The sequence below is a fragment of the Cordyceps javanica genome, chromosome 4 (assembly GCF_051103115.1).
Source record: "Cordyceps javanica chromosome 4, complete sequence".
Taxonomy (NCBI): Eukaryota; Fungi; Ascomycota; class Sordariomycetes; order Hypocreales; family Cordycipitaceae; genus Cordyceps; species Cordyceps javanica.
The window spans coordinates 1,388,954-1,411,345 of record NC_139298.1 but is presented as its reverse complement, the minus strand read 5'-3'; the positions used below and the strand labels follow the sequence as shown (position 1 = coordinate 1,411,345).

The 22,392-nt window shown below is 54.7% G+C and overlaps 8 protein-coding genes across 8 annotated transcripts; 7 read left to right on the top strand and 1 right to left on the bottom strand.

Annotated features, from left to right (window-relative positions):
* Positions 1–3,871: 3,871 nt before the first annotated feature.
* On the top strand, positions 3,872–5,089 carry V2A60_006306 (uncharacterized protein; the record flags this gene model as incomplete). The annotated part of the gene is made up of 1 exon (XM_083257600.1): positions 3,872–5,089. One exon carries the CDS (start codon positions 3,872–3,874, stop codon positions 5,087–5,089), a length of 1,218 nt encoding a protein of 405 aa, XP_083113726.1.
* Positions 5,090–6,416: 1,327 nt separating this feature from the next.
* Positions 6,417–7,760, top strand: V2A60_006305 (WW domain-containing protein; the record flags this gene model as incomplete). Its single annotated transcript, XM_083257599.1, has 3 exons — positions 6,417–6,755; positions 6,847–7,167; positions 7,227–7,760. 3 exons carry the CDS (start codon positions 6,417–6,419, stop codon positions 7,758–7,760), a joined length of 1,194 nt encoding a protein of 397 aa, XP_083113725.1.
* Positions 7,761–8,237: 477 nt separating this feature from the next.
* Positions 8,238–9,067, bottom strand: V2A60_006304 (uncharacterized protein; the record flags this gene model as incomplete). Its single annotated transcript, XM_083257598.1, has 2 exons — positions 8,238–8,669; positions 8,783–9,067. The coding sequence occupies 2 exons, from the start codon at positions 9,065–9,067 to the stop codon at positions 8,238–8,240; spliced, it is 717 nt and encodes a 238-aa protein (XP_083113724.1).
* Positions 9,068–10,739: 1,672 nt separating this feature from the next.
* On the top strand, positions 10,740–12,621 carry V2A60_006303 (tubulin alpha chain; the record flags this gene model as incomplete). The annotated part of the gene is made up of 7 exons (XM_083257597.1): positions 10,740–10,764; positions 10,934–10,974; positions 11,049–11,075; positions 11,156–11,231; positions 11,331–11,861; positions 11,922–12,345; positions 12,396–12,621. The coding sequence occupies 7 exons, from the start codon at positions 10,740–10,742 to the stop codon at positions 12,619–12,621; spliced, it is 1,350 nt and encodes a 449-aa protein (XP_083113723.1).
* Positions 12,622–13,012: 391 nt separating this feature from the next.
* On the top strand, positions 13,013–14,190 carry V2A60_006302 (hydroxymethylglutaryl-CoA lyase; the record flags this gene model as incomplete). The annotated part of the gene is made up of 2 exons (XM_083257596.1): positions 13,013–13,270; positions 13,339–14,190. 2 exons carry the CDS (start codon positions 13,013–13,015, stop codon positions 14,188–14,190), a joined length of 1,110 nt encoding a protein of 369 aa, XP_083113722.1.
* A 991-nt stretch (positions 14,191–15,181) lies between these two features.
* Positions 15,182–17,074, top strand: V2A60_006301 (H(+)-transporting V1 sector ATPase subunit B; the record flags this gene model as incomplete). The annotated part of the gene is made up of 7 exons (XM_083257595.1): positions 15,182–15,280; positions 15,376–15,460; positions 15,514–15,533; positions 15,588–15,623; positions 15,684–15,845; positions 15,900–16,225; positions 16,279–17,074. The coding sequence occupies 7 exons, from the start codon at positions 15,182–15,184 to the stop codon at positions 17,072–17,074; spliced, it is 1,524 nt and encodes a 507-aa protein (XP_083113721.1).
* A 1,607-nt stretch (positions 17,075–18,681) lies between these two features.
* On the top strand, positions 18,682–19,989 carry V2A60_006300 (galactose mutarotase-like domain-containing protein; the record flags this gene model as incomplete). The annotated part of the gene is made up of 2 exons (XM_083257594.1): positions 18,682–19,537; positions 19,610–19,989. 2 exons carry the CDS (start codon positions 18,682–18,684, stop codon positions 19,987–19,989), a joined length of 1,236 nt encoding a protein of 411 aa, XP_083113720.1.
* Positions 19,990–20,593: 604 nt separating this feature from the next.
* V2A60_006299 (2-(3-amino-3-carboxypropyl)histidine synthase) lies at positions 20,594–22,055 on the top strand (the record flags this gene model as incomplete). The annotated part of the gene is made up of 2 exons (XM_083257593.1): positions 20,594–20,819; positions 20,884–22,055. The coding sequence occupies 2 exons, from the start codon at positions 20,594–20,596 to the stop codon at positions 22,053–22,055; spliced, it is 1,398 nt and encodes a 465-aa protein (XP_083113719.1).
* Positions 22,056–22,392: the final 337 nt, after the last annotated feature.

Below are 22,392 nucleotides of genomic sequence, written 5' to 3'. Positions count from 1 at the left end.
GGCGAGGACGATTAGCTAGGTAATAGCAGGCACGTAGGTACGGATACTCAATAAGGACTTGGGCACTTGAGGTGCAGGGGCGGAAGCCAGGGCGGGCGGCGGGTAGCGGAGTGGCGATGGGTTGCGTACATAGTGAGTATATGATATAGGTCAATGGTGAAACGCGCCACAAAGAAGCTTACATATTGAAGTGGGAAGTCCATGGACAGGGTGAAGAAGAAGGATGTGGATGTTCAACCGGTCGCGAGCAAGGATTGAGGGAGCCAAAAGAGGAAGGCCAAGAAGAGAGCGGGGGGTAGACATGGTTGGTGGTATTGGGAGAATATTGGAAAGAGAGAGAAATTACGGCGAGCATGAAAGGAGCAGCAGTTCGGTTTGAGGGATGGGGCAGCGAAGAGAATTATATTACTATTGAATCCGTTGACACATATACTTATACGCGCATCATCGTATGGAGGATGAGGAGGAGAACGGCGGTCACAGGCGGGCCAAGCAGGAATGAAGATGGGCATGGCAATATATTCAAAAAAGGCTCGTTTCAGTTTCATTGATGTCGTTTGTAGGCGGCGGGGTGATTTCGGTTTGCTCTGTACACTGTATCCTTTTCTTTTTTTTTTTTCCTTACATGTAAATGAGTAAGGGCAAGTGCATGGGCAAGAGAGAGTCGTGGCTATCTTGTATACGTGGGCCGGAGGGTGGTCGAGAATGACACTGGGCGGGGCGGTAGCTGGGCCGGCGAGCCTTAGCTGAGCGACGTCGAGGGAGAGGGCAACAAGAACAACAGGAACAAGAATAACAACAGCGAACAGCGACAAGGCCGGGCGCGGACGGACGGCGGATGGCGGACAGGAGACGGCTCTGTTTATTCTTTCTTCTTCTTTTTCCATGCGCAAAAGGAAAGCCCCCCCGGTTGGCTAACTAACAAGGGGCGAGTGTATACGCAGGTAGGTACTAGGTACTTATCGAGTGTATACGCAGGACAGGTAGGTACAAGGTACTTATGCATTATAATAAACAGGCACATCACTCTTCAAGGTTGTAGCAGTGATGGGAATTTTGCACAGCGCAAGGGAGGGCGCGAGAACAAACAACAACTTTCATGCCCGTACCAGTAGACGATGCGGTTTGCGCGGCGCGAGGGAGGGCGACAGAGCGGACATCTTTCATGCACGTACCTAGGTGCTGCTGGGGTTGTTTCCCTCTGCGAATAAGCCTAGATGTAGCTATTATAACCGCCGACCGGCCCGGCCGAGAGAAAATGGCCAGGCAAAAGAGTAACGTTGAATGACTGTCACGTCCTGACTCGACCAGGGTCCGACTCCTTTTTTTTTTTCCCTCCTTTACATTTGCACGGTTTTCTCTTTTGTTTCTTTTGTTTCCTTTCTTTTTTTCTTCATATTTTTTTTTCCTTTTTCTTGTTTCTTTCGTAATGTGTCGCCCCCCCTCCCCCCTCCCCCTTTGAAGAAAAGGAGAGAGGTGCAGAGAGGGAGCGAGTCACAAAGGCGAGTGATAAGTGACGAGAACCGAAACAGGGGCGCCGACGTGAATGGTTTCAGGAAGAGAACGAAGAAGAAAAAAGGTCGTCAGCCATCGTCAGTCCACCCCGACAAGGGGGGGGGGAGGAGGAGGAGCGGCGGCGGCGGTGGCCGGCCACGCAGCTCCTTTTTTGGTAGTGTTTCGGCCGGTGGGCGGACGGAGGTCACGGGGCGCCGTGATTGGCCGCGCTGGGCGCCTGCTCGTGGGCGGACGGACTGTCGGGCCCGTCGATCTACTACTATTGGTACTTGCTAACCTATAAGACTGGGATCATCTTTTATGCTTCCCTCCTTTTTTTCTTCTGTTATTCCCCTTTTTTTTTCGCCACTTTTCGTCTCTTTTGTTTACGCTCTACGGAGTACTATTCGCCCATATTTTCCTTGTCGCTAAACGTTCGGCCAACCTACCGTATCCTATCGCTGTAGATCTGCATTTTAGCCGCTCGCGCTAGGTACCAAGATATGTAACCACTGCATCGGTTGGGGTCTACGACCACCAGTCACGGCGCACAACAAGGCAAAGAAAAACGTCATTCGCAGCCGGGACAAGGGGCAACACCACGTGCTTTCTTTTCTCTGTAGGTCTCGGTGTTACAGTACGGACTCGGGGCTGTGGTGCAATGGAATTCTATTGGAAAGTGGAAGGCTTCTCGGACACGCAGCACACCCGATTAAGGCAAGGCCAGCCAGCGGAACAAAAAGTATAGGGATACCGACTTATCCGGTTTTCCACATGGCTTGTTCCCTTGCCGCCACAACGGAGGAAAAAAAAATTGATCCCGACAGAAAATATGAAGCGATAGAGCCATCCCAACCATCCGTGGTAATTTCCATCTCATATTTGGGGAGGAAAGGGAATGGCCAAGGGCACGCGCCCAGCCACACAGAGGCGCAGAAATCAATTTTTCTCCGAAAATGATTCTCCATACGGCATGTCACTGGGCTGGAATGCATAATCCGGAACGGTGGGGAGGGGAGGCGGGGGCCGCAGGAGCAGGCGGAGGAGCAGGCGCGCCAACATGATTACTCGTAGCTTCAAGGGGGAATAGGTACGGTGGATCATGTCATGCATCAGATATACCAAGATGCTAGACGCCACCGACCATCTTTGGCCTGCCTGCCTGGCCAGTCAGTCAGCCAGTGTCCTGATTCATACCACACAATTCAAAGAGTCATCCGTCTAGTTAGTCCGTACAGGCTCAAAGAAGGAAGGGTATAGTCGGCAGGGCCTGGGAATCCAGTTTTCAATAGTTCCCGCAGGAGACATGTAACCTGCCCCGGACAGGAAACGCCATTGTACCCATCCCGTCGACGTCAGACCAGGTTCATGATGCACAGTAACAAGTCGTCCAGCGTCGCTGGCAGCAGCACATGCAGGACCGCCATTGGCCGAGCCTCGATGTTCCTGATTATGGGAACAAGAAGGGAAGAATGATGTGACTGGGAGAAAAAAAAAAAAGAAACCCGACCTCTTTCCACCCCTCGACCCTGAGACCCATTCCCCCATTGTAACCGTAACAGCAGAGGCGCCGCCCACGCACGACGCCACCACCATCCAAGTAATTCATTCCCCCCCCTCCTTGTCGTCCTCCTCTCGACCCCCTGGCGCCTATTAGCCAACCATCCCAGACACTTAGCCATGTTCTCATGACAATGGTTGACTTACAAAAGGCACCTGTCGGCCCATCACTTGGGCTTCACTTTCTCTCTTGGAAGCAGGCACGCACACTCTCTCTCTCGCTCCTCTACATTCCTTTCTAAAAACACTCCCCCCCTTCACGTTCCCTTCTCTCGGTTTTCACTTCTTTGCTAGCAAGGAAATCACTTTTGGACAATAACTCTCTGATCTGAACCTCGTTTGGTCTCACAACAGCAGTTCCTGTTACGCAAACCGTTTATTTTTCTTCTCGTCCACTCATTCACTGCAAAGCTGAGCTGTGCTCACACACGTTTTCCAAAAAATTAAAAAAAACTGACACCGACATTCCCGTCCTTGTGCTATAAAAGCCGTTTTGCTGCCTGTGGTTTCAACTTGGCCTCGTCTTACTCTTCCGTGGGTTCTTTATTCCATTTGGCCATTTTTCTTTGCCCTCGTCGAGCTGGTTCTCACGACTAACACACGCCCGAATCTACAGTTACTTTTACGCTCTCAATCTCTTTTGACAAGAGATTCACAGACAAAGCTCTCCCAACGCCTGCCTGCACACGCATCTTTAAACACACACGCTCTCTCTCACTCACTCACTCATTATTACTTCGACATTGACTGTCGGATTCTACCAAACAACTTCTTTTGAGATATTAGAACAAGAAAAAACATCACCAACACCGTCAACATGCACGTCGTCGCCTCTCTCGCTGCCGTCCTCGGCATGACCGCCTTTGCTCAGGCGCACATGGCCATGACCAACCCGCCGCCTCTGCGCTCGCCCAAGAACAAGTTCTCAACCAACGTCGACTACGACATGACATCGCCCCTCAACGCCGACGGCAGCAACTTCCCCTGCAAGGGCTCCATCGGCCTCGTCGGCACCCCGCAGGGCCAGGCCGTCGCCGAGTGGGCCGCCGGCTCCCAGCAGACCATCAGCATCGACGGCAGCGCCTGGCACGGCGGCGGCAGCTGCCAGGCCTCGCTCTCCTACGACAAGGGCAAGACTTGGACCGTGATCTACTCGTGGCTCGGCAGCTGCCCCACGGGTCCCGGCGCCACCAGCTACAACTTTCCCGTGCCCGCCGACGCCGCCGCCGGCGAGGCCGTCTTCGCCTGGTCCTGGTTCAACCAGATTGGCAACCGCGAGATGTACATGAACTGCGCCGTCGTCAACATCAAGGCCGGCGCCAGCAAGAAGCGCCGCGGCACCCCCATGAGCGGACGCCCCGCCATGTTCGTCGCCAATGTCGGCAACGGCTGCGGCACCACCGAGGGCACCGACCTCCAGTTCCCGGACCCCGGCCCCGACGTCGACACCAAGGGCAACAAGCTCGGCCCCCCGACCGGCAAGTGCGCTACCGGCAGCGGCAGCAACCCCGCCCCGGCTCCCCAGCCCTCGCAGCAGCCCTCGCAGCAGCCCTCGCAGCAGCCCAAGCCCTCTGCCTCCAAGACCTCTGCCGCCCCCGGCAACACCGAGAAGCCCACGCCCTCGGTGCCCGGCGGCGTCTTCGCCACCGTCGGCCTCGGCTCCGATCCCACGCCTTCCGCCCAGCCTTCCGCCCAGCCTTCCGCCCAGCCCACCCTCCAGACCAGCATCCGCCCCTCGGCGCCCGCCGGCACCGCGCCCCCCGCCGGCAACCCGTCTGTCCCCGCCGTGCCCTCCGCCTCGCAGATCTCGGCCTCTCCCGTCCCCACCGGTCAGCCTCCTGCCGCCGGTGGTGGTGGTGACAGCACTTCCGGCTACGCCCCCGGCGCCGCCTGCGACGAGCTCGGCTCGTGGAACTGCATCGGCGGCACCCAGTTCCAGCGCTGCGGCTCCGGCAACCGCTGGTCCCCCGCTCAGGGTCTCGCCGCCGGCACCGCCTGCCAGCCCGGTGTCTCCAAAGTCATCACCTTTGTCTAAAACGCAACGGCAGAGTAGTAGTGGCCAGTGGTGGTCGGGTTGTTTGTACTTAAGGGGGCTGGACAGGAAAGCAGAGGAACTTTTGAAATGACATAACGAAACTACCCCCTTGCCTCCTGCATCTGTACTGTACATTTTACTGGACTTTGCGCTGCAACGCCACCCTTTCTTTTTCTTTTTCTTCTTCTTCTTCACTTCTGTTTCTGCCTATGGCAACTCTGATATTTTTGCATTGGAAGCCTTTGGCTTTGTCTTTTTTTCCATCTTCAGTCATTTTACCTCTTTGAGAAAAATTCATGTGTGTTTATATGCATCTGTGCTAAGCAGGGTTGGCCTTGTGATTGCTTGCTTCCAACACCCCCTCCCAGCGAGAGAGATGAGCGGGTGGCAAGCAGAGCGAGATTCGGGCTGTATCAGGATTAGCTTTCCTCGGCGCCGCTAGGAAACAAAGCAGAGAGCCTTGCGGCGAGTTTTGATATAGTTGTGCAGATAGACGAGCCAATTTTGCGAATAAACCACTGCTTTTATAGCACCTTATATGGAGCCTGTCTACCGCGAGTGTGATGGTAGCCAATGATTGTGTCGGACCAGACGTAAAGACGAGCACAGCAACGTACCTACCTTAGTAAGTTAGCAATGATGGAACTAGTACATGATTTCAGGTTCGTTCTTCTAGAAGATCTACCTGTTATTCATTACCGATTCCTCTATCGATGCACAATTCTCTGCTGGCAAGAGGCAGCCAACTATATATTAGTGGCGGTACAGCCGTGTGGCTAGCGAGGTGCTGCGCCTCAAGGGCATGGCGATAGCAGTAGGCTTGTTCCCTCTAGTAAACACTAACAGTACTACCCAAGGCACTTAATCAAGTAGACAGCCCAACGCTTTCAGAGAGGCTTGCCTACTGACACTACAATAAAGTACCTATTGCCTTACAGGGCTCTTTTGCGGCTGGCGTTTTCCCTTGTTTTTCCTTGGGTTCTCTTTCATTAATTCTCTCTCTAACTTCAATCTTCTCTTTTCTTCACAACTTATTTTAGTTTCGCCAGTCAAACTACCCTGTGTTGAAAGCCCTTCCTCCTCATCACTTCTCTCCCCCACCTCGCCCACCAAGATCCCGCCCCCCAGCGACCGGCGACGCCACCTTTTCCCCCTCCAAACAGGGTACAATCGCGCGACCAACCTCTCCCGCAAAGCCGACAGGCAACCCTCTCTCTCCCTTCCGCCCCTCCACCTCGGCCGTGCTTCCTCCTCTTCCTCCTCCTCCTCTCTCTCTGTGTCGAAACACTCGCCCCCCCGCGCCTCCAAATAGCCTCGTCACATCCAAATGACTGGGCCGGCATCGCCAAGCACAGAAGGCCCGACCTTTGCGCCTCCTCAATTACCTCCCGGCTGGATTGCTCAGTGGGACTCATCCAGCAGAAAGTACTATTACGTCCAGCTCGCCACTGGCGTTTCCCAGTGGGAGATTCCTACCGAGGCCGCCAAAACCGGCAGCACACCTGCGCAGCACGAAGATCACCCATACGGCGTTCCTCCCCCCGAGATTATCACGCATCCCGACGGCTCCCAGACCGTCAAGCACGCGGACGGGCGCTTGGAACCCATCATGGCCGATGGTAGTAGAGGTATGGGCGACGGCCCTTCGGGAGACCGTGGCTTTGGTGTAAGAATTCTTTCCGTTTTTCCTTCCTTCAATGGCTCTTAGCTGCGCTGTGTATTGTTTCAGAGTCTGCGCTAACCCTTGTTCGTTTCAGTCCATGGCGATGAACGCTCTTCTTGGCGGCAAACAAAGTGGTGGCAGTGGTGGTGGCAACTCAGGCCTCAGTAGCCTCGCGAATCAATTCCTCGGCGGCGGCAGTGGCGGTGGTGGCAAGACCTCGTCTGGTATCGGTGGTAAGCTTGTCGGCCAACTTGCCTCGAACCTATTTTCGCCCTCAGACAAGCCCGAAGCGCCATCAAATTACCACGGCGGCCAGAATCAGAACGCACCAGGCCACCAGCAGGGTGGTCTCGCTGGCGCCGTAATGGGTGGTGTGGCCAGTATGTTTGGCGGACAACAGGGTTCTGGTAACCAGGTACGCCATTGATGATATTGCCCTCTACCAACGGTAGGCGCTGACCAGTATCATTGCAGAATTTTGGATACTCCAACACCGGCACTGGCGGCACCTACTCCTCCAACAGCCCCGCGCCGACTTACAACCCACCCGGTTCGAACCACAACATCCCGAGCTCCCACCAAAGCTCAGGCTCAAACCACGGCAGCCAGACGACACACGGAAGCGCCTCGCAAAGCCAATCTTTTTCGGAGAAGCCATCACACCAGTCGAGCCAGTACAGCGATAGTGGCTACTCTCAGCCGCCCCCCAGCTACAATAGCCAGTCACAGCACAGCAGTCAGCATAGCTATGGCGGCGATCAGTCAAACTACTCGAGCCAGACCAACTACAACCAGTCGTCTCATGGCGGTCAAGGGCATGGCTATAGCGGCTCACATGGTGGTCAACACCAAGGAGCTCAGCAATACGGCGGCCAGCAACATGGCGGCCAGCAACACAGCGGTGGGTACAGCTCTGGCAACCAGTACGGTGGCAGCCAGTCCCATTACAGCGGCGGCGGCGGCGGCTACCAAAGCCAAGGCCAGGGCTATGGCAGCGGTCGTTACTAGAGCATGTGGGCATAGAGAGCCCGGTGAGCAGTTTACCTCTCATCACTCTCTCCTACGCCTAGGCATATACCCCCATTGAGTCTTTTGGTGTCGGCATGACATAGAGTGTCGGGCCTTTCTGATTAAACTCTGGATTAAAAAGGAATTCCTTTCGCCTCGATGTTTTTTAGTGTCCAACTGTTATACAAAGGGCGAGGAATACGGCGCTTTGGGTGAGGACGTTTGGATGAATGAATAATGACGCGTGTCTAATGGCATCAGCTTTCCCTTTTTGAGGCTCTTACGATAATCACAGAGTATCGTGTTGATAAAACCTCAAAATTACGTGACAGTCTTTTCAGTATTTTTATTTGTCTTAGAAACATGCACATGCAAATGTATATAAAGAAACGTCCGATCGGAGAATATGAGAAAAAAATCACACGTAGCTTTACAAGAGACAGACCAAATAATCGCTTTATATACACGCGCGCATGTTTATTCCGTTTTCTTTGCTAAACGCTCCTCGGTCATAGCAATTGAGGTCATGCGGTTCGTGATCCACCTTGCTAGGAAGAAGGTCGCCACAGAGACAAGAACGACATATCCGGCCGTCAAGAGCAGGGACTCAGGGACGACGTTGAGGAAGTACGGGTCCAGGATCAAGTCCACGAGCACGGGAGGGGGCTTACTCATCAGCTCCGGGTGGTGTGAGAAGTAGTCGGCGGCGGCGTGCACCTGGAGTAGAAGGAGAGATGATTTCCGCTCCTTGGCATCTGCGGGAGACTGTCCTCGGCGGCGGACTTGAGGTGTTTGATCCTCGGCGTCAGCTTGGCGCGCGGAGGAGTAGTTGGCGAGAGAGAGGATGAGATCTGGTGTTTCCCAGACGCTGTCCAGCTCATGCACATCAATGGTGAATTCTGTGGGCTCCTGTTTTACAATCATGGTGAATATGCGTTTGCTTTGTTTTTCTTCGTTCTTCAACCGTCTCCCATCCGTTTGTGCTTGGAGGGTACCGTGCGGGCTGCCGTGGTTGCACTTACAATAGCGGCCCAGCAAACGCGTAGCTCGTAGCGTTGGCCTGGGGTGAGATCATCTAGGAGGAACCAGCTCGCGCGGCCTCGCGGCTTGCCTTTGAGCTCCGGATCCGAGTCATCGTGGAATACGCGACTGAGATGTGTGCGGATAGATAGGTTCCCGGGCCTGATGACGTCGAGGTTGAGATCGTCCAGTGAGGGCGAAGCTAAAGGGTAGGTGACGGGCTCTGGGCCCGTGAAGATGATTTTGTCGGCGTTGGCGGTGACATGGCCGGTGAATGCTGCCAGCATCAAGAGGAAACTAAATAGTGTACTTATATGTGTATACATTGCGATGGGAAGTGTCAATTCCGCATCAATTTCATTCGATGGCACCCTTGCAGTTTGTACAATGTCGCCTTACTGTTTCGCCTCAACCTCTGCGCTCAGACGAGATGTGGCTTCTCTTCGCAAGGCTACAGTTCAGTTGTGGCAAAGCTCGGTAGCTGTGGCGCAGGATTTCATTTCAGTGCCATATGTACCAGCTACAGGAAGAATAGCCCGACGTTCGGTGGCCTAGAAAGGTACATAGTGACACGCGACGCGTGACGGGGAAAGACGCACACCACCAAACACAGGAAAAAATAACAGTGGGCGCGCAAATAAATACTGGGCTGGAGTGGGTGCCCGGGGGAAGCTCCCGAGATGGGCTCGTGCAGGCGACACTTCCCCCCTTGCGGACGCTCAGGAGAAGGATGATGCAAGCAACAAGCAAGAGAAGACAAGAACAAGTGAGGAAGGGAATGAAATTTTCTTTGGGCTTGGCTGATGACGGAGTGGTAGAAGTAGGACATGGACACCGAAAGGCGGTGCGATGGCACAAGTATGCGTGACGTCTTGGCCGCCGAGGTACGGACACTGCTCAAAGTGATATCGCTCGTTGGTGGAGAGGCAAGGCCCCTTTGTGAGTATTGAGAGGCAAAAGTCTAATTTGGCGGAGAGACAAGGAGGGGTAGCTAGGGAGGTACTTATACCATGTTCGTATCTCCCCCAGTGAGCGCTGAGTACTTATTGATACTTTTTGCTTGGTGTTCCGTACCGCGCGTGATATACATTGTGTTCGACATTGTTGCGATTGATACTGATCATGCGTACGAACTACTTAGTACTTACATATCAACCGAGTCCAACGTACTAGTAGCATTGTCCCGTGCTGAACCCTGCACAGAAAGGAAAGACATGTTGGTGCTTTTCGTTATACCCTGTTTCCTGTAGCGGTGAAGACCCTGGGCGGGTGGTGGTTGATTTTGCGAGAAACGCGCCTGGTTAGCCAGGCCAAAATAAAAAGTCAACAAATGAACAATGGAGGGGGGCGACGACAAAGTACCTCGGGGAAACTCAGGAGCTGCCTGCAGTGAGTGAATGCGCCTCTGGTGCACAGCGCGGTACAGCGCAGTACAGCGAGATACAGCGAAGTGCATCAGCCGAGACCGCATGTACTGCAACCTTGGGCCACTAATAACAGCCAGCTAAACCACTAAAGCCACTAGAAACGCGCACCAACTGCTTCAGCCCAACCAACCAGAAGCTGCCCGGCCAGCTTAGTTTGGGCCCTCGCTCACCCAAACATCCCCCCCTCCAGGTCCCTCCTCCTCTCGGCTCCCCCTGTCTCGCCCAATTTCCCCCACCTGCTAGGGAGGTACCCGTAGCTCGGCAGCAGCTAGGCAAGGTACCTGGTAGCTCTCTCTGGCTCGCTCTCTTTCCCGTGCATCCCTCTGGCCGCACCACCCGCTCACCCACCCCAGCAACCCAAACTGGATACTGCAAAAGCCTTCGCCGGGCAGATTTCACTTGACGAAACCCGCCAGACCCTCTCTTCCAGACTCTAGCTCTACTTCCTCTGCTTGCCCAGAATCTCTCCTTCTCTCCTCCCCATCCACTCATCGAATCTATCTTCCACGTCTCAAACAACAAATCCATCGCCATGCGTGAGGTTATCAGTATCAACGGTATGCTGCGCAGCCCCTTCGAATCTACCCCTCCTCTCCCCTACGCACGGCGAGGCAACGCGTTTTTGCTCACCGCCGCCAACCCATTCGCCGCTTCTCCCCCCTCCCGAGCCGACGGATTCTCGTGGACGTCCATGATCATGGTGATACTGACATTGGTGATGTTTAGTCGGCCAGGCCGGTTGCCAGATTGCCAATTCCTGCTGGGAGGTACGTTGACGCATATATCCCCTATTCTTCCCCTCTTGTTTCGTAAACATGCGCCGGCTAACTCCTATTCGCAGCTCTACTGCCTTGAGCACGGTATTCAGGTAACATGATCCGATCTTGACTTCACATAACGCGGATGCCGCGATCAAAAGTAGCATTTACTAACCGTCGACTTGAACAGCCTGATGGTTACCTCACCGAGGAGCGCAAGGCTCAGGACCCGGACCAGGGTTTCAGCACCTTCTTCTCCGAGACTGGTACGGCAACCCTCTCTCTCCCACACCGAAACTCTGTCACGTCATTGACGCAAAGGATGCCGTCTCTACCGTTTGTTGAATATTAACACGAACATGCAGGCCAGGGCAAGTACGTTCCCCGCACCATCTACTGCGATCTCGAGCCCAATGTCGTCGACGAAGTCCGCACCGGCGCCTACCGCAACCTTTTCCACCCCGAGATGATGATTACTGGCAAGGAGGATGCCTCCAACAACTACGCCCGTGGTCACTACACTGTTGGCAAGGAGCTCATTGACGGCGTCCTCGACAAAATCCGCCGCGTTGCCGACAACTGTGTTGGCCTTCAGGGCTTCCTCGTTTTCCATTCCTTCGGAGGCGGTACTGGCTCTGGTTTTGGTGCTCTTCTCATGGAGCGTCTTTCCGTCGATTATGGCAAGAAGAGCAAGCTTGAGTTCTGCGTCTACCCTGCTCCCCAGACCGCCACCTCGGTTGTCGAGCCCTACAACTCCATCCTCACCACCCACACTACCCTCGAGCACTCTGACTGCTCCTTTATGGTCGACAACGAGGCCATCTACGACATCTGCCGTCGCAACCTCGGTCTTGAGCGTCCCGACTACATCAACCTGAACCGTCTTATTGCCCAGGGTAAGCCAGGCTACATGTAACCTACCGTGCCTCGTTGGTACCGTACTAACGCGACACCAGTTGTCTCTTCCATCACCGCCTCTCTCCGTTTCGATGGTTCCCTCAACGTCGATCTCAACGAGTTCCAGACCAACCTGGTTCCCTACCCCAGAATCCACTTCCCTCTGGTTGCCTACGCTCCCGTTATCTCAGCCAATAAGGCTGCCCACGAGGCCAACTCGGTCCAGGAGATGACCATGTCTTGCTTCGAGCCTAACAACCAGATGGTCAAGTGTGACCCCCGTAACGGCAAGTACATGGCTACCTGTCTGCTGTACCGTGGTGACGTCGTCCCCAACGACGCCCACGCTGCCGTTACCACCCTCAAGACCAAGCGTACTGTTCAGTTCGTCGACTGGTGCCCCACTGGCTTCAAGATTGGTATCTGCTACCAGGCTCCCGAGAACGTCCCCAACGGCGATCTTGCCAAGGTCAACCGTGCTGTGTAAGTTTGCCAAATTCGTCTAAAATATCAGCACCGCTAAGAAGAACCAGCTGCATGCTTTCCAACACCACGTCCATCGCCGAGGCCTGGTCCTCTCTCTCCGTCAAGTTCGATCTCATGCACTCCAAGCGCGCTTTCGTTCACTGGTACGTTGGTGAGGGTATGGAGGAAGGCGAGTTCTCCGAGGCCCGTGAGGATCTTGCTGCTCTTGAGCGTGATTACGAGGAGGTTGCTGCCGACTCTACTGGCGAGGATGAGGGCGAGATTGAGTATTAATTGGGTGAAAACGCTATATACTGCTTAGGGGGATTAATTTCTTTCGAGGCAGATTTGCCCACTCTCTATGCCCCAGGGGGTGTAATCACGTTATAGTTCCATAAACACAAACATTTTTAATGTCAAATTCCCTTGTAAGATCGAGACTGTATAATGCCGCACAAATTTGCTGCCGACCCCATGTCCATTTGACCAGTACGCGGCTGTGCATTTGTGATGTTGAGAGGGAACTGCTAAAGGGCCGGTGGTTGCCGCACTGCTGGGTCAAGCTGGGGCCGATGGTACGCGCGCTACACCGCGGGGGACCTTATTAGCTCCATCTACCGTCACTCAACTTGCTCCCTCACACGACCTTGGCCAATTCCGATTCGCATCTCATATCCGACGCAAAATGTCTCTTTTACGTTCGATTGTCTGTAGAGCATGCAGACGGACCCAATTCCAAACCCAGCGTGGCTTTGCCACCGCCAGCGCCTCGCCACGCGACAACAGGGTCAAGCTAGTCGAAGTCGGACCCCGAGACGGTCTACAGAACGAGAAGAAGACCATTCCTCTCGCCACCAAGATTGAGCTGATTGAGAGACTGGCGCGCACTGGTCTGGATACCATTGAAGCTGGATCCTTTGTGTCCCCCAAATGGGTTCCTCAGGTACGTGTCGATGGCGGCCTTTATCGACCGATCACGAGCCAGTGTGTTTACTGACATTGCCGTTTCAGATGGCCAATTCCAGCGAGATTCTTGAACATCTTCTCCAGCAAAAGATACACTCCCCCGTTCCGATCTCATATGCCTTTTTGGCACCCAACACCAAAGGCTTGCAAAACGCCGCGGCTCTGCTTAAGCAGCACCAAGGGGCCTTCACGACGCAGGCCGATCCCGCACCGCCCGGTGACAAAACACCGAAGCCGGGTGTGGAAATTGCTGTGTTCGCCGCGGCAACAGAGAGCTTCACGCAAAAGAACCTGAACTGCGATATCCAGACCTCCCTTGAGCGCTTCAAGGCGGTGATCCAGGACAGCAAGGCGCTGGGACTGCGGGTGCGCGCGTACGTGTCCGTAGTGCTGGGGTGCCCGTTCGAGGGCTTCGACGTGGACCCGCGCAAAGTGGCCGAGATCGCGACGGACCTGCTCGAGTCGGGCGCCGACGAGATCTCGCTCGGCGACACGACAGGCATGGGCACGGCTCCGCGCACGAGCAACCTCCTCAAGTGCATGGCGGCTGCTGGCATCCGTACCGAGGACATTGCAATGCACTTCCACGACACGTACGGGCAGGCCCTTGTCAACACGGCCGTGTCGCTCGAGCATGGCGTCCGCATCTTTGACAGCAGCGTCGGCGGCCTTGGCGGCTGTCCGTACAGCCCCGGCGCGACGGGCAACGTCGCCACCGAGAACATGGTCTACTTTATGGAGACACTGGGTATGGACACGGGTGTGGACCTCGACGCGGTCGCGGACATTGGCGCCTGGATCACGGGCGAGATCGGCAAGGCAAACGACTCGAGCGTCGGCAAGGCGGTGCTCGGTGCGCGCGCCCGGCAGGCAGCGAATGCGGCCAAAGGAGAGTAGCTAGTGCAGAGCTGACTCTATATAGGTGTGGTTGCGAGGGATGGAGTATATAGCGTAGGTTTATGGCGTCGGAGAGGGAAGAGTCAGAGTCGCAAGACTGCTACTCGTCTGCTATTTTGAAAATTCTTTTCTTTCTTTGTTTGCTAGATGATTTGTGACTTGGGAGCAGTGGCAACAAAAAACTCCAAATTGTGGTATATACTATGATGAAAGAAGCACCTTTTTTCTTTTACTCATCTCGTGGCTTCTGGCACCTGTGGTAGTCCATTGCCTGTGTCTGGAGAGTACGCATCGTTGGAGGTGCCTGATGAATCTGATTTAAAACTTGTGGTTATATTACAAAGAGAAGTCAGGTCTAGATAGTCAAAGTTGAACGGCCTCAGACCATAATGGCTGCCAGCTGCATGACCTTGCATGTAGTGACAACACTGTGACATTAGCTTGACAATTTGTGATAAGACACACTGGTTGGAACTGTTGCTCAGTGCTCAACAGTGCTACCCAAAAAAATCAGGAAATTGAACTCTAATCGAGGGAATTCGAATGAATGGACCAGAAATTAATCGCAAAAGAATTATGACGCATTGTCCATGACCTGGCATGGTTCGCCGCACTGAGTTGCTTCCGTTTGACGACTACCAGTCATGTGACGTCGTTGCAATGAGAGTTGCCTCTCCCCGAGCGTGGGCCACGCCGACCCAGTCCGGGCTCCACCGAAGCGTAACCAAGCTCAACCTCCTCCAACCTCGCCTTGTCTCCAGCTCCGGGCTCCTTCGACAATCGCCATCTGTACTTGCCCTATCCTCCGTGACTGCAATCCCAGCACAGGCACATCGACTGCGGGACGAACCAAGGCGCTCTCCCATCCTCATCCTCTCCCTACCGCATCTCGAGGAGGCTGCGCCGGCTGCCTCTCACTAACCGCTCTTCCCCCCCACCACCGCCTACGGAAAGGTCGAACGGTTTCGTCAACGACACCATCACATCCACCATGTCGGACCCGCGCGAGTCGTCGTCCTACTCCATCGTCCCGCGAATTCGGTACAATACCATTGGCGGTATCAACGGTCCTCTTGTCATCCTCGACAATGTATGATGCTTCTTATGCCTCGCGAGTCGGGCTGCTGCAACGGCGGCGAGCAACGTTGCGGCTTATTTTGGATCTTGGATGCTAACGGCCGGCAGGTTAAACTGCCCAAATTCAGCGAAATTGTCAACTTGACGCTTCCCGATGGAACGGAGCGCTCCGGTCAGGTTTTAGAAGCTCGAGGTAGGCACAACTGGCAATTTCATAGAACCCAGGCTTTGCTAACGGGAATTTAGGTGACCGAGCCGTTGTTCAGGTATGAAGTATTGGTGTGGATAATCCGTGGCTATTCCTAATACTACACCGATAGGTATTCGAAGGCACGTCTGGTATTGATGTGAAGAAGGTATGCATGCACTCGCTTGTTGTTCACGATTACGTCACAAACGCTAATCGTCAGTAATAGACCAAGGTTGAGTTCACCGGCGAGAGCTTGAAGCTCGGTGTCTCTGAGGACATGCTGGGCCGGATTTTTGATGGTTCCGGTCGTGCCATCGACAAGGGCCCCAAGGTTCTTGCCGAGGACTACCTCGATATCAATGGTAGCCCTATCAACCCATACTCTCGTGTACGTTCCTTCGCACGGCGATCGAATGACCACCGGAAAACTGACTTGTCGCAGGAATATCCCGAGGAGATGATTTCCACTGGCATTTCGGCCATTGATACCATGAACTCGATCGCCCGCGGTCAAAAGATCCCCATCTTCTCCGCCTCCGGTCTTCCTCACAACGAAATCGCCGCTCAGATTTGCAGACAGGCTGGTCTGGTCCAGAAGAAGGGCATTACCAACAAGGGTGTCCACGACGGTCACGAGGACAACTTCTCCATTGTCTTTGGTGCTATGGGTGTTAACCTCGAAACTGCCCGTTTCTTCACTCGTGACTTCGAGCAAAACGGTAGCCTGGAAAAGACTACGCTCTTCCTCAATCTTGCCAACGATCCTACGTATGCGACAGTGGCTGGCCTCTTCTCGATGATGATGCTAACGCAGAATACAGTATCGAACGTATTATCACTCCTCGTCTTGCCCTGACAACTGCCGAATACTACGCCTACCAACTTGAGAAGCACGTTCTGGTCATTCTTACCGATCTCTCTGCCTATTGCGATGCCCTTCGTGAAGTGTCTGCTGCCAGAGAAGAAGTTCCCGGTCGTCGTGGTTACCCCGGTTACATGTATACTGATTTGTCGACGATTTATGAGCGTGCTGGCCGTGTCGCTGGCCGCAACGGTTCGATTACTCAGATTCCTATTCTGACGCTGCCAAACGACGATATTACCCACCCTATTCCCGATTTGACTGGCTACATCACGGAAGGTCAAATCTTTGTCGACAGAGCTCTCGACAACCGTGGCATTTACCCTCCCATTAATGTGCTGCCTTCGCTGTCTCGTTTGATGAAATCTGCCATTGGTGAGGGCATGACCCGCAAGGACCACGGCGATGTGTCCAACCAGCTGTATGCCAAGTACGCTATTGGTCGCGACGCCGCGGCTATGAAGGCAGTTGTCGGTGAGGAGGCTCTGTCAGCAGAGGACAAACTTTCGCTGGAATTCCTCGACAAATTTGAGCGTCAATTTATCAGCCAAGGACAATACGAGTCTCGTTCGATTTACGAGTCTCTGGATCTTGCCTGGAGCCTGCTGCGCATCTTCCCCAAGGACCTCCTGAACCGCATTCCTGCCAAGGTGCTCAACGAGTACTACCAGCGTGCGCACAAAGATGCCAAGGCCAAGGGCAAAGCGCGCGCCGAGAATGAGCAACAAGAGGAGGGCAACCTCATTGACGCTTAGACGCACTTTGTAATGTAGTGGAGCAAGTATAGGACCGGAGCTGGAAATAAGAGGCCGAGGAGGGGCGGTCCGGGCCAGTTTCAAGCTGTTTCCAGCTTACTGCGAAGACCAAGTAGAGCGGAAGCTGTTGGCCTGTGCCGGCATCTGCACAGGGCGGGCCCGGCTGGTTGTGTACCAAGCTGTTGCGCGCGAGATCGCATGTACGAAGCCGAAGCTTTGCTTTTTTTGTTAATGTCATTGTTATTCTATAATCCAATAGACGCTGAAGTTGAATTGTACAGCTCCAATTTCCGTGTACGATTCTCAACATGGTGACAGAGGATGAGAATAGCGTTTACAACGCAGCAGGTGCCACGATAACTACAGCGTACGGCGAGCCTGGCCATAAAATAGGAGGGAAGACGACACCTCGCTGATCGTACCAGATAGGCCGCATTATGAAGCTTCTCGGGAGAGCCCGAGATGTCTAGCAATGTGATGGATAAGTAGTTGAAAGGAGGTGGGGGAAACGTGTGCTCGTGGGCTTGTTGTTCGGTGATACTTTTCTCTCTGGGCTGAACCAGGGCCGATGCAATGCAAGCCACCAGTACACCACCAGTACGACGGAACGCCAAATCGACGGCAAGTTGGGCGAGTGGCTGCCTTTTTTATTAGCGGGCAAGTCGGGTGACATCAAGTTAGCTGGGATAGGCAGTGGCTGGGGAACCATAGGAGAGCTTGCGAAGCGCAGCATGGAACGGGACAGGCAGGTACTTTTCGATTGAGGAGACATGGACGCCGACCGTGAGGTTTCTATGCGAGCTGAAAACCTTGATTTTGGGACATTGCTTCGCAATGCATCCTGATGCATCCTTGTCTGGTTTAAGACGAGGACCGAGACGATTGCCAGCTCGGTCGGCCTTGTACTGTACGACTTGGGTGAGCCCTATACTTGATGGGCTGTCTGAATGAAACTGGGCAGCAGATGGCAAGTCGAAAAAAAAAAATCTATTGAGTTTTCTTCTTTGTCCTTTTTTTTTCTTCCCTTTTTGAAGGGGCCTTTCGGATTGGATTGGGCTTGTTTGGCTGCCTCGTGCTGGCTGGCCCGCAACCCCAGACTATCATGGTTCTCATTACGGATGCGTAGTGGGACAACGGCAACCATCTCCTCAACGCAGCTCATTGCCCCTTTAGGTATTGAAGCTAGATCCTTCACGTCTCTCCCCGCGTTCCCCCTCCACGCACCTGAAAAAGAATACAACGAGAAAAGGGCCGGTCAGACATTGTTAGCTCGGGGGCGCTGACGGCGATCCAGCCTCTTGCTGGCCCATTTTCACACTTGGGGTAGCTCGACTCGGCTGTAGCTTGTCCGACCCTTTACGCGCATGTCGTCCAACGCAACCGGTGATAAAAATACTCCGCCCTTCCAGCCTCCGGAACCTGATCTCTCTCGTCTCTCTCGTCTCTATCTTCTTCTGTAATTCGAGGGAGGAGCTATTACCACTGCCCGTTCCCTACTCTTGCTAGCCATTTCTAGAGTTCTTGACTGAATCTCTACACTTGTGCACATTGATACCACCACCACCACATCTACTTCATATACACATATACACACGCTGCCCGCCATCATGAGGCCCGCCCCCCCTCTCGCGGCACTCGCAGCAGTCACCGCGCTGCCCTGGCTCGTTTCGGCCGCCGCCACCTCCAACTCGACATCGTCTGGCCCGGACAAGGACGGCAAGTACTGGATCGAGGGCGACGGCCTGCGCGCCGCCTTCATACCCTACGGCGCCTCCGTCTCCAACGTGCTGCTCAAGGATAAGCGCGGCGTCGAGCGCGACATCGTCGCCGGCTGGGACAATGCCACCTACTACGGCGAGGACAAGCTGCACCCGCATTTTGGCGGCGTCCCCGGCCGCTACGCCAACCGCATCAAGAATAGCACTTTCGAGATTGATGGCAAGTCCTACCATATCAAGCCCAACGAGAACCCGACGCCCGACCACCCTGACGGCGTCGACACGCTCCACGGCGGGCCCGACGGCTGGGACTGGCGCAACTTCACCGTCGTATCTCACACCAGCAACAGTATCACTTTCATGATCCTGGATCCGGACGGCAAGGAGGGCTTTCCCGGCGAGGTCATCTCCTACGTCACATACACCCTGCAGGGCATGGACTGGCATATCAAGATGATTGCGCTGTCGACGACCAAGAAGACGCCCATTATGCTCAGCAGCCACACCTACTGGAATCTCGACGGCTTCGCCAACAACGACACCAACACGGCTCTCAACCACACCCTGCACCTTCCCTACAGCGGCCAGCGCGTCGGCGTCGACAATATCCTCATCCCCAACGGCGAGTTTTGGTCCAACAAAAACGGCTCCGTCAACGACTTTTGGAGCCAGCCCAGACAGATTGGCCACGCCATGGGCGAAAAGGACCTCGTCAACAACTGCGGTTTCAACTGCACGGGTTACGGTAAGCTTTCGACCCAGTAGAACCAAAAACGCTCAACTGCAACACCAGCAACCTAACAAAACCCCCCCACAGACAACTGCTTCCTCGTCAACCGCGACCATCTCGGTCCGTATGACTGGCGCACCGAGGGCCCCGTTGCCCGCCTTGCCTCCCAGTGGTCCGGCATCAGCATTGATGTTTACTCGGACCAGCAAGCGTTCCAGGTCTACAGCTGCAACGGCATGGACGGGAGCGTCGCGCTCAAGAAAACTCAGGGTAGCAAAGGCTATCCCCGCACTATCCCCCAGTACGGCTGCGTCGTCATGGAGGTCCAGGACTACATTGATGGCATCAACAACCCCGAGTGGATGCGTGGCAACCGCCAGATTTTTGGCCCCGGTGACGACCCGTACGTCCTTCAGGCCACATACAAATTCAAGGTCAGCAAGGACCAGGATGAGTCGAGCGAATAAAGGAAGCTGGGGAAGAGGCTTACTTTCTGTGGTGCCTGGTTGGCAAAGGCGAGAAGCGGCTACTTGGTGACGTGAAGCCGGCGCCGCTTTGCATCTATGCAAGCAGGCGAAACACCAAAGGACCAGCATTATGTCTAATGATTATTATTTTCTATTACCGAATACCAAACTTGTATGATTTTGACGTTTTTCTCTTATACGGACAAGTTTTGCTTCTATAATACGGGCTGGACTATTGTTATATGGTTTCGCTAGAGCAATTGTAATTACATTCTCAAGCCTGCAAGGAGAGAAACCCGATTTATGGCTTTACAAAAGCAGTAGAAGTTAATTTCTTACATTGCAGCCCTTCTCTCAGTCTTGATCAATAGTAGCGTTGCCTGGTCGTGCTTCACAGTGGCGAGACCCGCTCCACCAAAAAGTTTGGACGACGCCGCCCAATCCCATTGGCGCAAAATGTAAACCACCACCACTTTACTCACCTCATTCAACGACGACCAAAAATTCACTTTGACGGCAGATAGTGGCAGAAGTGGCGGAAAATCTCACATGAGGATACTGATAAGCGTTTTTCTTTTTCATATCAAAATTCTATACAAGTGGTATGGAGGACGATAGGGCCCAGGTCGATCTCGGCCTGGCCGCAGATATAGAAGAGTCTCAGATGCTTCAGGCAGAGTCCGCAACACAGGATCATACGACACAGCTCAACGGCCAGGAACCAGCCGTCAAGCAACCCAGGAAGCGCTTTGTGGGAAGAAGGGCGGCTGCTGAAGCAGCGGCCAAAAATGGCGTGCAAAGCACTACAGGAGAAAGTGGCGCACTGCAGAGTGAGTACCTCACTCTGGCGCAAATGCTCAAATGAGACCATACTGACATAGCTCTTCATAAAAGCTGCCAAACCCAGGCGTGCACCAAGGCTGCTGAACCGCGTGCCGCCAGAAATTTCCGAAGACCCCAAGCTCAAGGAGGCCATCGCGCTGCTGCCCGCCAACTACAGCTTTGAGATTCCCAAGACGATCCATCGCATCCAGACGTCGGGCGCCAAGAAGGTCGCCCTGCAGATGCCCGAGGGCCTGCTCCTCTTCGCCACCACCATCTCCGACATCCTGACCCAGTTCTGCCCGGGCGTCGAGACGCTCATCATGGGCGACGTGACGTACGGCGCCTGCTGCATCGACGACTACACGGCGCGCGCCCTCGGTTGCGACCTGCTGGTGCACTACGCCCACAGCTGCCTCATCCCCGTGGACGTGACCAAGATCAAGACGCTCTACGTCTTTGTCGACATCAGCATCGACACGGCGCACCTGCTCGCGTCGCTCGAGCGCAACTTTGCCTCGGGCAAGACCGTGGCCCTCGTCGGCACCATCCAGTTCAACGCCACCATCCACGGCGTGCGCGGCAGCCTCGAGGCCGCCGGCTTCCGCGTCCTCGTGCCGCAGATTGCGCCCCTCAGCAAGGGCGAGATCCTGGGCTGCACGTCGCCGCGCCTGCGCGACGAGGACGGCGTCGACCTGATCCTGTACCTCGGCGACGGCCGCTTCCACCTCGAGAGCATCATGATCCACAACCCGAGCATCCCCGCGTACCGCTACGACCCGTACTCGCGCAAGCTCACGCGCGAGACGTACGGCCACGACGAGATGCAGTCGGTGCGCCGGACGGCCATCCGGACGGCGCGCGGCGCGCGGCGCTGGGGGCTCATCCTCGGCTCGCTCGGCCGTCAGGGCAACCCGCACACCATGGCTCTCATCGAGGCGCAGCTGCGCGCCCGCGGCATCCCCTGGGTCAACCTGCTGCTGAGCGAGATATTCCCCGGCAAGCTGGCCATGATGGCCGACGTCGAGTGCTGGGTCCAGGTCGCCTGTCCGCGCCTCAGCATCGACTGGGGCTACGCCTTTGCCCGCCCGCTGCTGACCCCGTACGAAGCGCTGGTGACGCTTGGCATTGCTGAGGACTGGACAGACAAGGAGGGCGGCGGCGGCGGCGTCTACCCGATGGATTATTACGGCAAGGATGGTCTGGGACGGACAAAGCCTCTGGACGCTGCCGCTGCGACGTAACTTGCAAAAAATACCACAAAACGTAAAATTCATAAAACAATACAGAAAAAAAGTTGAAAGTTTGAAACTGAAGCCCATCTACCGGATCGTACGTCGCTACTTGAACTTGGGCATTTCATCTGATGTTGATGATTGACCCGATCTGCGATATCCTTGCTGGTGCCCGAAAGGCACTAGCCGTGAGTGAGTCAATGTCGGCTGCGCAGCATCTCAACTTGCCTTCTACAGCTTGGAGCACCTCAGACTGTGTGTCTCGTGAAGCATTGATCAGCAGTCGGTGCTCGCAGAATATCGACATCTATATATATCGAGAAGATTTAAAACAAGAACAGCCATA